The sequence below is a fragment of the Notamacropus eugenii genome, chromosome 7 (assembly GCF_028372415.1).
Source record: "Notamacropus eugenii isolate mMacEug1 chromosome 7, mMacEug1.pri_v2, whole genome shotgun sequence".
Classification (NCBI taxonomy): domain Eukaryota; kingdom Metazoa; phylum Chordata; class Mammalia; order Diprotodontia; family Macropodidae; genus Notamacropus; species Notamacropus eugenii.
The window spans coordinates 142,243,667-142,260,067 of NC_092878.1; the positions used below are offsets into that span (position 1 = coordinate 142,243,667).

General features: G+C 37.3%; 1 protein-coding gene across 1 annotated transcript in view; it reads left to right on the forward strand.

Moving 5' to 3' along the window:
* HSD17B11 (hydroxysteroid 17-beta dehydrogenase 11) overlaps positions 1-6,264 on the forward strand; it is a 34,606-nt gene extending 28,342 nt beyond the window's left edge. Inside the window, exon 7 of the mRNA XM_072622468.1 lies at positions 5,219-6,264. Within this exon, the coding sequence (XP_072478569.1) occupies positions 5,219-5,309 (91 nt within the window). The 3' untranslated portion in view covers positions 5,310-6,264. The remainder of the gene's footprint in view (positions 1-5,218) is intronic.
* Positions 6,265-16,401: the final 10,137 nt, after the last annotated feature.

Genomic DNA, 16,401 nt, shown 5'->3' on the forward strand with positions numbered 1-16,401 from the left:
AAACACCCCCCAAAACCCTTTGTAAGGCTGCTGACTAAATAGTCCTCATTCACCTCATGCCTCCATCATCTGAGCAACTCAAAGAGTTGGCACTGTCTAGTACTGATCCTTCTTGGCATTGCTTTAGCCTTCTACTATAGGGTGAATCTTCTATGGATGATTCTCTTCTCTGAAAATGCTGTTAAGGAAATCTCTCTTCCACTTGCCTGGGCTGGGGGTGGGGATGGGGGAATAATTTTCAAATTCAGGAACTTTCAGTCTCTTGGGGACTCACAAACTCAGGTTTTTACCCACAAGGTCAAGACCCTAGGTGCAGAAGAATTCCATCATAAGGTAGTGAAACTAAAAACAAATGTGATTGCGCTGTCCACCGTCTTTCAGCAATCATTGAGAAGGTGCTAGAAGATGGAAGATAGGAAAACAAACCCAATTTTCAAAAAGGGGATGGGGAGACTATTGAGGTTGCTGTGGATTCCTGGAAAAACTGTATAATTTTTGAGCATATAGAAAAACTGTATAATTTTTGAGCATATAGATGTGATCAATAGGGGCCAGTTTGGGTGCACTTAGAAGTAATGCCCAACCAGCCTTATTTCCATCTTAGAGAGTAAACTGAGTATCTGGTCCAAAATGATGCCATATGAAAATTGATTAAAGGAATTAGCCTGGAGAAGAAACAATAGTCATAGGATTTATAGTTATGGGGGTCTTAGAGGTCAGAGGAGCATTATTTAGAATTAGAAGGAGGTCTTAGAGATCATCTGGTTCAACATTGTCACTTTACAGAGAAGAAAACTGAGATCCATAGAGAGTAACTTGACAACCAATAAATGGCCAAGTCAGGATTTTAAAACCAGTTCTCCAAGTTCCTAATCCAGAGGTCCTTTATTTGTTATCATCATTATCCATTATGCCATTATTTATTACCACCACCTTTAAGTAATAAAGGGATTAAACCTATTTTGTTAAGCTCCAGAGGGTAGAATTAAGGTCAGTGGGTAGAAATAACAAGGAAACAGATTTCAACTCAGTATAAGAATTTTCTAGTAATTAAAGCTGTTGGAGGACCAGCCGAGATGGCAAAGTAAAAGAAAGCAGTATAGCTCAGTTGGTCCACCCCTGGGCTACTACATAACTCAACCCCTGACCACAGCACAACTCAGCCCTCTGACCTCAGTTCCTCTGATCCAGATCACAAGAGGAGGAGGGTCCTCAGATAGCTACCAGGGTGAAGAAAAGGTTCTCAGAAACCTAGAAGAGAGGGGACCTCTGACAGCAGCTAGGGAAAGAAAATGTTGCCCCATAACTCTGTCCAATCTGAGGTCCCCTCTTAGACTCTAGACAAAGGAAGCCCCTCCCCCAGTAAAGAGTCTCAATAAGGTTACTCAGATCCAGAGAAGATCTGTTATCTCCAAATAAGATGATCTCAGCACCAAAAATGAAAAAAGATATGTTACCAAAGAATTGTTATAATGTCCATGATGCCTTGAGACATATACCCAGAAGAAAATAATTCCAAAACACCAAAGCCTCAAAGAAAAGCAAAGATCAATTAGAATTCCTAAAAGAAATTAAATTACACAAGAGTTAAAAGTTTTAAAAATATATCATAAATGAGAGCAGTAGAGAAAAGAAATAGAAAACAAATGAGAGCTGTGGAGGAGAGACTTAGAAAGAGAAGTAATAGCTTAAAATAAGAGGTTATCCAACTGACTCTTTAAAAAATTAGAATGGATCCAAGGTAATGACTCCAGGAGATAAGAAGGAATATTAAAACAAAGTCACAATATTGAAAAAATAGAAGAAAATATAAGATATCTCATATCATTAACAACTGACCAATAAAAGATTGAAAAGAGATAACTTACTAACTGGACTACTTGAAAGCCATGGCAAAAAAAAAAAGAGCCTGGATATCATATTTCATGAAATGAAAGAAAATTGCCCAGGTGTATTAAAACCAGAAGATGCCAGAAGACCAAGGATATAGGCCAAGAATAACTTACCTCACAAAACTGAGTAAAATGCTGCAATGAGTGAAAAATGAATCTTCAATGAAATAGAGTATTTCCAATGAAAAAAATGGAATTGCATAAAAAAAGATTAAAATATAAACAGAAGCCCAGGGAAATATTAAAAGGTAAATATAACAAACATTCAGAAGAGACTTTATGAGGATGAACTGTTTGCATCCTGAGGGAAGTGGAGATAATACAAGAGTTCCTTTAGAACCCTAATGTCAGGAGGGGGTCACAGGGAGTCGCATGAGACAGAGGGCTTGTATGTAGTTTTGTTATATTCTGATGATGTCTAAAGAAGAAAGGAAAGGAGGGAAGAAAGGTTATACTAGGGAAAAGGGAGAGGAAGGGTGAGGAACTTCTATTTAGGATGCACAGGTTGAAGTCTATACAAACAGAGAAGAGGTGGAGGGAATATTACATGAACCACACTTGATCTCCAGAGTGGAGAAGACAGAACCATGAAAGTTAGGTGTGAAAGTACTTTAAACTCAACATGGAAATGACAGAATTAGAAAGGGGAAAGGAAGGTATTAGTGATAAGCAAAACAACCTTAAAGGTTTCAGGGGTTTTTTTTTGAAAGGGTGGTAAAAAGGAAAAAAAGAATAATAAAGAAGGGATAGGAAACAAAGAGAAAAGAGGATGAGAATAGCATGGAGGGAAAAACACAACTAATGATCACAAATGTGAGTTTGAATGAGATTAACTCTCATATAAAACAAAAAAGTTAGGAAAATATATTGGACATCAAAATGCAACATTATGTTGCTTAGAAGAAACACTTGAATCATAAAGACTAACACACAGTTAAAATAAGATGTAGTGAAATCTTTTATGCCTTAACTAGACTCAAAAAACCTATGGTAGCAAGCATGATTTCAGATAATGGAATACTAAAAAATCAATTTAATTAAAATAGGTAAGTGGGTATAACACATTTTGCTAAAAAGGTACCATGGACGATGAATTAATTTTAATACTTAACATGTAGACATTAATGGAATAGTAACTAAATATTTAAAGGAAAAGCTAAATGAGTTTTGGATAGAAATAGGAAAACTGTAATAGTAGAGGACTTTAACATACCTCTACCGGAAATAGAAAAGTATGCTACAATAATCATCAAAAAAATTGGCATTGGTTATAAAAATAGACCAGTGAGGGGAACAGATTAGGCATACAATATACACAAACAAAAGAACATATTGACATAATATTTGATAAATCCCAAAGTCCCAGCCAGTGATTAAGGACTCACTATCTAATAAGAACTTCTATGAAAACTAGACAGCAGTTAGACAGAAATTAAATTTAGACCAATGCTTCACACAATATTATTAAGAAAAATTCCAAATGGTTATATGACCCAGATACAAAAAGTAACATCATAAACAAATTAGAAAAAAAAAAAATTATCTTCTCTGAATAGGGGGAAAATCCATGACCAAAAAAGGGATAGAGAGGATCACAGGAGATAAAATGGACAATTTTGATTACATAAAATTTAAAAAATTTCACACAGACCCAATACAGTTAAGATTAGAAAAGAAACAATTAACTAGGGAAAAATATTTACATTAGGTTTTTCTGATAAAGGACTCATTTCCAAAATGTATATAGGAAACTAATTCAAGAAGATTTAAGAGCCATTCTCTGGATGATAAATGGTTGAAAGCTAGCAGCTCTCTTGGGAAGTAATCTAAGCATTCTGTAGTTATGTGGGAGAATGTTGTAAATCACTAATTAAAGTCAAATGAATTGAATTATTTATTTATTGGTGATTGCAAATTAAAGCAACTCTGTTGTTCTGCCCTATGCCCATCAAATTAGCAAAACTGATAGAAGGAAAAGACAATAACAAATGTTAGAGAAGTTGCAGGAAAACAGGCAGATTGATGTAGTCACTGCTGGAGGAATGAATTAGTCCAGTCATTCTGAAAAGCATTTTTAAATTATGACCCAAAGTTGTTAAGCTCTGCACACTCTTTGACTCAATGATTCCACTACTAGGCCTATATCCCAAAGAGATCAATGAAAGAGAAAAAGCCTGTAGGCATACCAAAAAAAATATGTCTACAGCAGCATTTTTTTTTCTTTGTGGTGTGAAAGAACAGAAATCTAAGAGGCGTGCCCATCACTTAAGGAATGACTGAATATCTTATGGTATATGACTACAAATGAATGCTTTTATGCTATAAGAAATGAACAAAAAGTTTCGGAGAAACCTAGAAAGACTTGTATGAAACAGAAAGGTTCAATATGAGGATGTCCTGTCAGAGGTATTACAAAGGGAATTTACGCCTAGATGACCTCTCACGTCCACTACCAGCTCCAAGTCTGATTTCATGAACCAAGTGCAGTGTAATCAAAATCTCTTCATACTCCATATGCTGTTGAACTGATTCATCTACATGTTTGACTTCTTTCTGAACAAATAAACAAGGCACTAATATGTATTTACATTTAGCAATGCCACTTATTTGATCACTTTCTGGTGAATATAGGTATGAATTTCTTTTCAAGATTGGTAGACTTATACTTAAAATGTTCAAGGTCTAATGTTCTCATTTAAAGAAATTAAATGTATTCCAAAGAGGCAGCATGGCGTAATGGACTGTTCTCAGGTTGGAGATAGAAGACCTAAACTCAAGGGCTGCCTCTGATACATCCTGTCTCTGCAGCTGTGGGCAAGTCATTTGACCTCTCAGTGTCCCAGGCAAGTCTCTTAGACTATCAATTGCAGGACAGGTGCTAATATGCAGTGATAGAGGGTATTCTTTCATTAGGAGTTAGTTCCCTTAACCAACGAATCATCGGTCCAAAAGAAATTAAATATATTGCATCATCTCTTAAGAAGGAAAAGATAAATCTTTTTTAGTAGAAAATATCATTCATTAAATTAAAATTCATTAAATAAAAATTCTTCCCATTAATATATGGAGTCTTAAAACCTGTAGATTTTAAAACCTGGAGACAAGCTTTTCCTTCATTGTCCTAAAGAGAAGTTCAGCCTGTCTTTGATGAGCCCTGACCTCAGTTGTCTGGTTCAGAGGATGTGCTGAAAGCTCAGGTTCTTATCTTACACAATATGGAGATTTGAACATGAAGAGATCTTTGAAAGGTGACTAAACTTAAGGACAGTTAATTGTTATGCAAATACTGATGTCTTAAATTATTTCATACGTTGTCTTTCTTTTAGAATCCTTCCAGAGCGTTTCCAGAATACCTTGAAACGCCTCATCAATATTAAGTTTGATGCAGTGATCTCATTCAAAAACAAAGCACAATAAATACCTTGGACTTCTTTGCTGAAGAGTAGCTGCTATTTCATGTAATTTGGATACAGCTTATCCAAGACTTGAAGATTTGAAGGTTTCTATTTTTTCTGATTCTCTTTTTCTAGTAATAAATTTTCTGGAACCACACTCATTTTCATTTGCCCCCTGACGATCATATCCAGTGATGGTAGAGTGCCCTCAATTTTGCACCTTGGCATCACACACTATTCTACCACTAAAATGGTTCACAGCATCTGACATGGGACGATAGCTCTTCAAAGCTTATACTCAAATTCTTATACTTCAGTCACGTGAAAGTTTTCTAACAGTTCAACATTCTTGAGATGACTCCTCCTTTCCTCTACAACATCATTCAAAGCTTTTTTTTTAACCTTGACTTGTGATATCAATGGTGTAGGGAAGTCTTAATCCAGAAAGTTTCTTTATCCATGCAGATGTGCAACTGTACTTCAATTTAAAATCTTCAAGAGTTTCCTGGACCATTGAAAGGTTAAGAAACTTAGTTGAGACACTATGTGTCAGAGGATGGGTTTGAACTCTGGATCTTATAGTGTCTCTGATCAAAAAGTAAAGCTATTGTCATTATCTGAGTGAAGATGACCGTTGGGACATTTGGTGACGGAACTTTCTTTGGAACAAGAAATGGCAATTCAGACCATTTGTTAAGCCCTGTTTTTCCTGAAATATAACCTTTTTCACAAAGAAATTTAAAATATGGGGGTGTTAAGAGGAAATGACTGGGGTAAAAAATAAAAGGCAATAATAAAACTTTATTTTAAAAGAGGGAAATATCCTTTATTCTAATACCAAGTTTTTTTTAACTAAAGTATGAAACTAAAGAAAGTATAGATGTATTATTGAAATGGAAAGATCTCAACAAGAAACTTTGGCGCTTGAGGAAAGGAATATACTTATGAATCATGATAATAAAGGAATTAAATCTAAATTTTTGGTATCTATTTTCTTTGGTGTTTCCATGCTCCAGGATAGTGTCTGACTCAAAATAGTTGATTTTTTCTTAAAAATTGTAAAGACTGTAAAGAAATTGTAAAGGAAAAATTTCAATATTAAAGAAGCTCCCTAGATAAGAAATTACATTTGGAAAAGAAAACAATGTAATAGTACCACTACAAATGAAACAGAAGACAAATTAGGTAGGTTTCTGTTTAAAGAAACCACCTGCAAAAATATGCCAAACATATACAACCACACCAGCAAAGTGGATGTGAGGGTTTACATTAGCCTTCAGAGATCTGAAATTGGCATGAAGTTTGCATGACCCAAAAGAGCTCATCCCCCTCTCTTAAGAATTGATCCCCTCATTTCAGGAAGTTATCAGGAGAGAGACCACCATTGTCACCCAGATTTGAAGGCTGGGAACTTAGTATCTAGCCTTATTTTATATCAGTCAGCACGTAGTTATTAAGGGTTTACTATGTGCCAAGCACCGTGCCATGCATTGGAAATACCAAATGAAAACACAACAGCCCCATTCCTCAAGGAATTTATGTGCTGTGATTTGTCCAGTGAAGTGCTAATGCATCTGCTACCTTTGCTTCAAATAACCTTAAAAATTAAAACCTAATTTTGATTTAAAATTAAATCAAAATATTACAGAAGTAGTTGAAGATTCCGGTTACAGTCCTGGGCTTTGTTTGAAGATAGAGGAAATGCAGAATAATGACGTTAGTTTCAACTCTTTATTAAGCTCAGCAGAACTGAGAATCAGTAGGATATAGAGGAAATGTCAAGTTTCCAAAGTGCATGCTGTACTTTTAATTGTTATTATTGTTACAGTTAACTTGCTACACTTTCACTGACAGCTGAAAAGATTTGTTTTCCTGATATGTTCCAGAGAATAATCAAATTCTGTCTGTCTTGCCCACCAGATCCATATATATATATATATATATATATATATATATGACTCTATATATTACATCATATATATATATATGACTCTATATATTACATCATATATTTATATTATATTTACATATTTTATATCTATGTTTATCTATCTATATCTCTATACATATACACATACATACATATATATCCCTTCTGGCTCGGTAATGTATGCATTCCCAAAGAATCTTTGCATGAGAATATTGTGAGTCATCTTAACAGTATGCCCTGTTTCTTCTTTCGTTATCTGATAAGAAATTAAACATTTAGGTGGAATACTAAATAGAATTCTAGTACCCTCAGAAATGGTAGAGATCCCTACTTCTCCCACAGCTCCTCAACATTACTAGTTAATAGTCTTCTGTCACTTTTATTGTGATCAGCCAATCATTTTGCACCCACACCTGAGCTTATTGATGGTCCAGGCTGAATACTAGTTTCCAAACACTGTGGATGGCTTCTTTTCCCTTAGGTCTTCCAGCTAACCCATAGGATGATAGATTTAAATGTGAAAGAGAAGTAGGATGTCATCAAGGTTATCTCCTTGATTTTACAGATAAAGAAACTGAGGCAAAAAGCAGTTGTGGTTCCCTAAATCAGAGTTAGATCATGCCTGGTGCAGAATTTGATCTTCTGACTTACATCTCCAACTGCTTGCTAGACATCTAGAAATGGACGTCCCACAGACTTTCTACACTTAACATATCCAGTTTGAATTCATTCTCTTTCCCCCCACATCTTCCAGTCTTCCCTATTTAAACTAGTCTTCCTAGTTTTCCCTATTTACTGTCAAGTGCTTTCATCTATCCAGACTCGTAACCTAGGTATCGTTGTTAACTCCTCCCCCTCTCATACCCCATCCCCATATCCAATTAGTTGTCAAATCTTATCATTTCTACCTTCATAACATCTCTCATTTATTTTCCTTTCTCTCCCTCTGATACTGAAATCACCCTGGTTCAAGCCCTTATCTCCTCACACCTACACTATTGCAACACCTTGCTTGGTGTTCTCCTTGCCTCATGTCTCGCCACTCCAATCCATCCTCCACTCATCTGTCAAGTTTAGCTTCTCAAAGTGGTCTGACCATATTACCCTTGTATTTAATCAACTCCAGTGGCTCCGTTTTACCACTGGCATCAAATATAAAATCCTCAGTTTGACTTTAAAAGTCCTCCATGACCTGGCCCCTTTGACCTTCCCAGTATTCCTAGACCTTATTTCCCTCTCTTATAGCAAGGACCCTGGCATACACAGGAGGGCCTGCTGGACAGATTCTTAGGTCTGTTTTTGTAAAAGGAAAGCAACTTTTGAGGGGTCAACAATCACTTTAATGAAGTATGTATATCATTCACTTAGTTAAGGGGGAAAAGTCAGCACCCTGAACTTCAGAGAAAATACAGAGAAATAGAGACCAACAGACAAGGCTTCCAACTGTCTGACCATAGACAATAAAATGGAAAGATCTGTCTGACCATTACATACATACATACATAGTCACCAGAGAGAGGAGCACCAACATCTGGGTTTTCAAAGTCAGGGGGAGAGCGCTGCTTAGCAGCTATCCAGAGTCTCATCTGGCAAACAAACCTTCTTCCAAAAAATAAGTCCCCCAAACAAAACCTCACCTCAGAGTATGTATACACTTTTCAGAACCAGAGGGCATCAGGACCCTAGAGAAGCAGTGCCTCTTAGAAATTAACAAAAGGTGTGGGCTTCCCCTAATCAAGCTTCCCTTAATAGGCAGATCCACTAATGGATGGGGAAGATCTTTAACTCTCCTTAACATAATTAACATTACACCCTCCCAGGTATTCTACAATACAATGACAAAGATCTCCTTGCTGTTCTTTGGACAAGACACTTCCATCTTCTGACTGGGAATTTTCATGGGAGATTGGGCTTTCCTCTATGCCTGGAACACTCTCCCTCTTCATTTCTGCCTCCCAACTTTCCTGGACTCTTTCAAGTTCCACCTAAAATCTCACCTTCTACAGGAAACCTTTCCCAATCCCCCTTAATTGTTGTGCCTTCCCTTTAGATTATCTTCAATTTATCCTGTATTTAGTTTGTTCACAGTTATTTGTGTATTATCTCTCTCATTTGATTGTGAGCTCCTTGAGGAGAGATGTTTTTTCCCTTCTTTTTATCCCTAGTCAGCTTCGCACGCTGACTGGCACAGAGTAGGTACTTAATAAATGCTAGTTGACTCTACCCACTGTGCCACTTAACTGCCTCATAATTCTACCTGGTTTTGATCACATAAATCAGAAGTGTCAAACTTGTGGACCACATACGGTGCAAAAACTCAGGCTTAAAATGTAACTGGGAAGTGCTTAACAAAATAAACAAAAATACAGTACAACATAGATAATGTTAATTTGTGATTTTCTAAGTCAGCATGCTACCTGCTGGGATCAGTTTTCCCATTTTAGTTTGATGCCACTGGCATAAATCATTGTCTAAATTTAAAAGTCTACTTGCATCTGGTAAATGAGCTCTTCTTTTTTTGAACTTCTTTGGTTAATTCCATCATTCTCCTGTGCACCAGGGAATCCAACTAACTCTTCCATGAGCAAGAAACACAATGTGTTGTCCTAACAGGTCCCAACCACTCTCTGGGGTTATTTTGTATACTAATAAGTTGTCTGTTCTCTCAGCTACTTGGGATAGTTTCGTGTTCTTGCCCTGTATACCAAGATTTCTTAAGAGAACCTTACTTAAGTTCTTGACAGCAAATTCAAGCATCTTGCTGTCACTTCTTGACATAATATATGTTACATTATGCTTTCTGTTTCTATCAGAGCTTTTCTGAGGGAAGGTTATACCTAAGTGATGGGCTTCCTTTACAAATCCTCAGGCAAAGTACACACATGTAGTGAATCTCTATGTCTTCTTCTTCTGGGACCCCAAAGGATGTATTTTTTTTTCTGTATTTAAATTTAAGTTTTCAACATTCATTTCCACAAAATTTTGGGTTCCAAATTTTCTCCCCATTTCTCCCCTCCCCCACCCCAAAACGCTGAGCATTCTAATTACCCCTATCACCATTCTGTCCTCCCTTCTAACATCCCTCCCTTCCCTTATCCCCATCTTCTTTTTTGTCCTGAAGGGCAAGATAAATTTCTATATCCCATCACCTGTATTTCTTATTTCCTAGTTGCAAGAACAATACTCAACAGCTGTTCCTAAAACTTTGAGTTCCAGCTTCTCTTCATCCCTCCCTCCTCACCCATTTCCTTTGGGAAGGTAAGGAATTCAATATAGGCCATATATGTGTAGTTTTGCAAATGATTTCCATAATAATCGTGTTGTGTAAGACTAACTATATTTTCCTCCATCCTATCCTGCCCCCTGTTTCTTCTATTCTCTCTTTTGATTCTATCCCTCCCCAAGAGTGCTCCCTCCTCCCACTGCCCTCCATTCCATTATCCCCCCCACCCTGCTTATCCCCTTCTCCCCTACTATCCTGTATTGTAAGATAGGTTTTCATACCAAAATGAGTGTGTATTTTATTCCTTCCTTTAGTTGAATGTGATGAGAGTAAGCTTCATGTTTTTCTCTCACCTCCCCCCTTTTTCCCTCCACTGAAAAGTCTTTTACTTGCCTCTTTTATGATAATTTGCCCCATTCCATTTCTCCCTTTCTCCTCCCAATATATTTCTCTCTCACCGCTTAATTTCATTTTTTTAAGATATGATTCCATCCTATTGAATTCACCCTGTGCTCTGTCTCTCTCTCTATGTGTGTGTGTATGTGTGTGTCTGTGTGTATGTGTGTGTGTGTGTGTGTGTGTGTGTGTGTGTGTGTAATCCCAGCAACTACCCAGATACTGAAAAAAGTTTCAAGACTTACAAATATTGTCTTTCCTTGTAGGAATGTAAATACTTCAACTTTAGTAAGTCCCTGATGACTTCTCTTTGCTGTTTACCTTTTCATGCTTCTCTTCATTCTTGTGTTTGAAAGTCAAATTTTCTTTTCAGCTCTGGTCTTTTCATCAAGAATGCTTGAAAGTCCTCTATTTCATTGAAAGACCATTTCCCCCCCCCCAGAAGTATTATACTCAGTTTTGCTGGGTAGGTGATTATTGGTTTTAGTCCTAGTTCCTTTGACTTCTGGAATATCCTATTCCACGTCCTTTGATCGCTTAATGTAGAAGCCGCTAGATCTTGTGTTATCCTGATTGTATTTTCACAATACTTGAATTGTTTCTTTCTAGCTGCTTGCAATATTTTCTCTTTGACCAGGGAACTCTCGAATTTGGCCACAATGTTCCTAGGAGTTTCTCTTTTTGGATCTCTTTCAGGAGGGGATCGGTGGATTCTTTCAATATTCATTTTGCTGCCTGGTTCTAGAATCTCAGGGCAGTTTTCCTTGATAATTTCATGAAAGATGATGTCTAGGCTCTTTTTTTGACCAAGGCTTTCAGGTAGTCCCATAATTTTTAAATTGTCTCTCCTGGATCTATTTTCCAGGTCAGTTGTTTTTCCAATGAGATATTTCACATTCTCTTCCATTTTTCATTCTTTTGGTTTTGTTTTGTGATTTTTTGGTTTCTCATAAAGTCATTAGCCTCCATCTGTTCCATTCTAATTTTGAAAGAACTATTTTCTTCAATGAGCTTTTGAACCTCCTTTTCCATTTGACTAATTCTGCTTTTTAAAGATTCTTCTCCTCATTGGCTTTTTGAACCTCTTTTGCCAATTGAGTTAGCCTATTTTTCAAGGTGTTATTTTCTTCAGCATTTTTTGGTTCTCCTTTAGCAAGGTGTTGACTTGCTTTTCATGCTTTTCTTGCATCTCTCATTTCTCTTCCCAATTTTTCTCCACCTCTCTTACTTGATTTTCAAAATCCCTTTTGAGCTCTTCCATGGCCTGAGCCCATTGAATACTTATTTTGGATGTTTGGGATACAGAAGCCTTGACTTTTATGTCTTTCCCTGATGGTAAGCATTGTTCTTCCTCATCAAAAAGGATGGGAGAAGATATCTGTTCACCAAGAAAGTAACCTTCTATAGTCTTATTTTTTTTTCCCTTTTTTGGGCATTTTTCCCAACCAGTTACTTGACTTTTGGGTCCTTTGTCAAGAGTAGGATATACTCTGGGAATCTGTAAGATCTCAGTTCCTCCAAGGTGGCACAATCAAGTGAGTACTGGTCTGGACGCAGAGAGGTATTTTTGTGCACAGAATCTTAGCAGTTTCCTCTCCACAGCCACCTGGCCTCCAGTTCCACCAAGTCAGCACTAGGGGCTGATTTTCAGATAAGCTGGATGGGCAGGGCCACCATTCAGTGTGAGACAAAGACCTGCTCCCCCAGGGTCTCCACATAGAGTGAAGGCAAGAATCCAGTCCTCAGTGGCCTCACGGTTTTTATGCTCCAACTATGGAGACTGCTGCTGCGCTTGCTGATGTGGCCTCTGTGGCAGCTGCCTAAGGCCAGAGCTATGGAAGGCCCTTCTCCCTTCCTGGTCAGCTGAAAAAAACCCTGTCACTGACCTTTGGCGCCTGTGGGTTGAGGCATCTGTGGACCTGTTACTGCTGGGACTGGGGATTATATGACTGGAGATTCCACCCCCAAGGGCTGTTCATGACCCGTGGGGTGGGTGGCCAAGGCTGGGCTGGGCTCTGCTCCATGTCTGGTGCAACAGATGTTTCCCATGGGCCTTTCAGGTCACCCTGGGCTGGAAATCTCCTCCACTCTGTTGTTCTCCACTTCTGCTGCTCCAGAATTTATTGAGAGTCCTTCTCTACAGGTATTTATGGGCTGTGTGAGGGAGCATCTGTATATGTGTCTTTCTACTCCATCATCCTGGCTCCGGAGACCCAAAGGATATATTAGTAGGCAGTTATGGTTCCTGTCCTGTCCCTCAAAAGGTATAGAATAAAATATATGGTATTACCATTGGTAATACCATTGTATACAGACAGTAGGATTGTTGAGAGGAACATTCCAGTGGGCTCAGGTTTCCAAATCCCCAACATGTTCAGCAGTATGCATCTTGCTGAGGTGTAAGATGTAGTCCTACACTTCCTGAAAGAGAAGTCTATATACTGAAATATATATATCTATATAGATATAGATATATATATATTGAAAAATATTCCTCCTTCAATACCTTAACAACTATCGAAGCTTTCTCATTCTTGGTTGGGTGGTGTTGTTCAGTAACAATTTGGCATAATTTCAGTCATAACTGACTCTTCATGACCCCATTTGGAGTTTTCTTTGCAAAGATGCTCAAATGGTTTACCATTTCCTTCTGCTGCTCATTTTACCCATGAGGAAACTATGACAAACAGGTTAAGTGACTTGCCCAGAGCCACACAGCTAGTAAGTGTGTGAGGTCAGATTTGAACTCAGAAAGATGAGTCTTCCTGACTCCAGACCCAGCACTCTATCCATTAAATGCTGGCTGGGTACAACTCAACATACCAGGTAAAATGGTATGTCATCACTAGGATAATACTCATGATCTTCCTTCTTCCAGAGATAAATTTATAAATACACATACTCCAATAATTCACTAGTACTTGTGTTATCCAAATATATAAGCATGAGTTGAGAGCAGTTTACTCTGAAAACATTGAGCACAAATCTTACACTACTTACAAAGATCTGCTACCATCTTAGGCCAGTAAATTCTATTTTTAATTAATTCAAATGTTCTCTCTCGACCCATGTGTTCAAAGTCATCATATCTTAATTTCATGGTGAGGGAACATAATGCCTTGAGTAGCCCCAACCCTTCCCTGATACTATGTGTGATATCAATGACAGGCAGTCCAGTATAGCAATCCACCACTCCATTCTAGGTTCTGTCATATTCTAAACAGTTGGGTTCCCTCTGCAAAGCAAAACTTGTGTTCCCTAAGATCACACCCTGCCTTCTTGGTCTTTATCACTTCACATCACCTTTTTTCATGCCATCCCTTCTTCTACCAGCTATCCAAAGACACTTGGAAGCAGAGATGATTGTTTCAAATGCTACAAGATTTACTTCTACTGATTATACTCTCTCTGGTGGGCATCCTAAACTTTCAGCTGCATTTTCATATGGTAAAGGCCTCCATCCCTATATGTCACATGTCATTTTCACCCTTTCCATGGGTATTATCATAGTTTCACACTCATGTGGTCATGGGAAAGGGAATCTGCATTCACATTAGTGTTCATTGGTCAACAGTTCAGCTTGAACTCATACTTGACTAGTGCCGGTACCCATCTCTATCAGAAAGCATCTAACAACACTGGTCAAAACATGATAATGGGTTATTATCTTTTCATACTTGAAATCTGGCTCTATAGCATAGACTTTGAACTTCAAGAACTTTAATTTGTATAAAACAGGTTTCACTTCTTGCAACACAGCTTAAAGGCTTAAGGCTACTACTATCAGGGTGTAACAAAAAGAGCTTGCTTGTGCTGTATCTACATAAACCCAACACAGGTGAGTGTGTGAGGCAACTGACCTCACCTAGAAATCTGTTCATATTGCCCTTCCTAGTGATCTCCAAATAGTGTTGTAAGGGCCAGGCTACACTGTTCTTTCTTACCTTTCTGTTTTGTTCCTTCTCAACTAATTATCTACAAGTGAGAATGTTACAGCTTTCACAACAATGGCTTAGTTCTTCACAAATTTTTTTATAGTGGTCACCAAAGCTGAGAAGAATCTGACTCTGAAAGTCCTTGTATTTGGCCAACTAATGAGTATGACAATCTGATAAGTATTTGTATCTTTTCTAGTACAGTGTTCATTCCATATTGAGAAACTATATGACCCAAACAACTAACACTTAGATAGCAGCTACTATGTGCCAGGCACAGTGTGAGAACTTTACCATTAGTATCTCGTTTGATCCTCTGGATTAATCCTCAACCACTCCTTCCATTCCTCAAGAATTAGAGTCAATAATCAGAGCCAGGAAGACCTCGGTTCAAACTCCACCTTTAATATTTATAAGCTATGTGATCATGGGCATGAGGCTTACTTCTTCTCTGAGCCTTAGTTCCTCATCTTTAAAATTAACATAACAATACTACCTTCAAGACTTGTGAGAGTCATATGATGAAATTATGTGTAGAGTTTTGCAAACTTCAAAGTTTACGTAAACTATTTTTAGACAAAAATTTTCTGTGCTCAATAATGTATAAATTCAAATGATACTCAAGAAGACAGTACAAAAATAAGTTCTGAGCAAGTTAAATTATGTTGATGTAAATAAAACAAAACTCATTTTCTCCCTTTTAGAATTTAAGTGTATATTAAGGGAATATAAGCCAAAGTGAACAGTGGCTAAGTTAACGAAGATTGTTTACAGAATGACAATAAAGTCTGAAATTCTGCATGTTTATGAGAACAATCTCTTTTTAATAGATATTCATGCCCTGATTTCACTTCTGTAATTTCAAATGTTCACAAATCTTCACCTTAACACTAAAGGGTTACAAATTGGATTGTAAATATTTTCAATAAGGCTCCAGACTCCCCCATTGCTGAGATTTATACTGCCCTTTATACTTCCAATTATAAAGCAATTGTTTACAAACTTATATTTTAAGTAAACAAGTAAGCAGTTAGTTGCTGCTTATGAACTACATGGTCTAGTTCCTCTACAGAGTGAGATAGGAACTTTGAAAACATGTCATGGAAATAATTGTCAACTAATCAAATAACTGAGCTTCTTTTGCGACTTTTAAGTTGAAATCCCAAAGCGTTTTTCTTTTTGAAATCCATTTAAAACTCCATTTCTATTTTTTTCTCTCATGCAAATGTTCATTTTTGTGAGAAAAAAGGCCAATTCCATTAACTTATGTAGTGTTTTTAGAATCACCCCAAATCTAATAATTCTCTAATTCTACCAGGTGCTTTAGGATTTAAGGATTTAAATCAAGAGAGATAAGAGGATTGTCCAATCCACCCTTCTGCGGAGATGCCCCAGGGATGGCCCATTGCCCATGTTTTTGGATTTTTTCAGTGTATTGATCAATGGTGTTGACTTTTTTCCTCCCTAAAAAAAAATATTTGTCCTACAGGATGGAGATAACTTTGGCAAAAACAGAAACTATCAATCCAAACTTATTTTTTAAAAAATTTAAAGTTTTTCACATTGCCCCTTGCATTAAAGAAGTGATGCTCTACAGGTGTGGAATTCGCATGTGTTATCAAATGTAGTT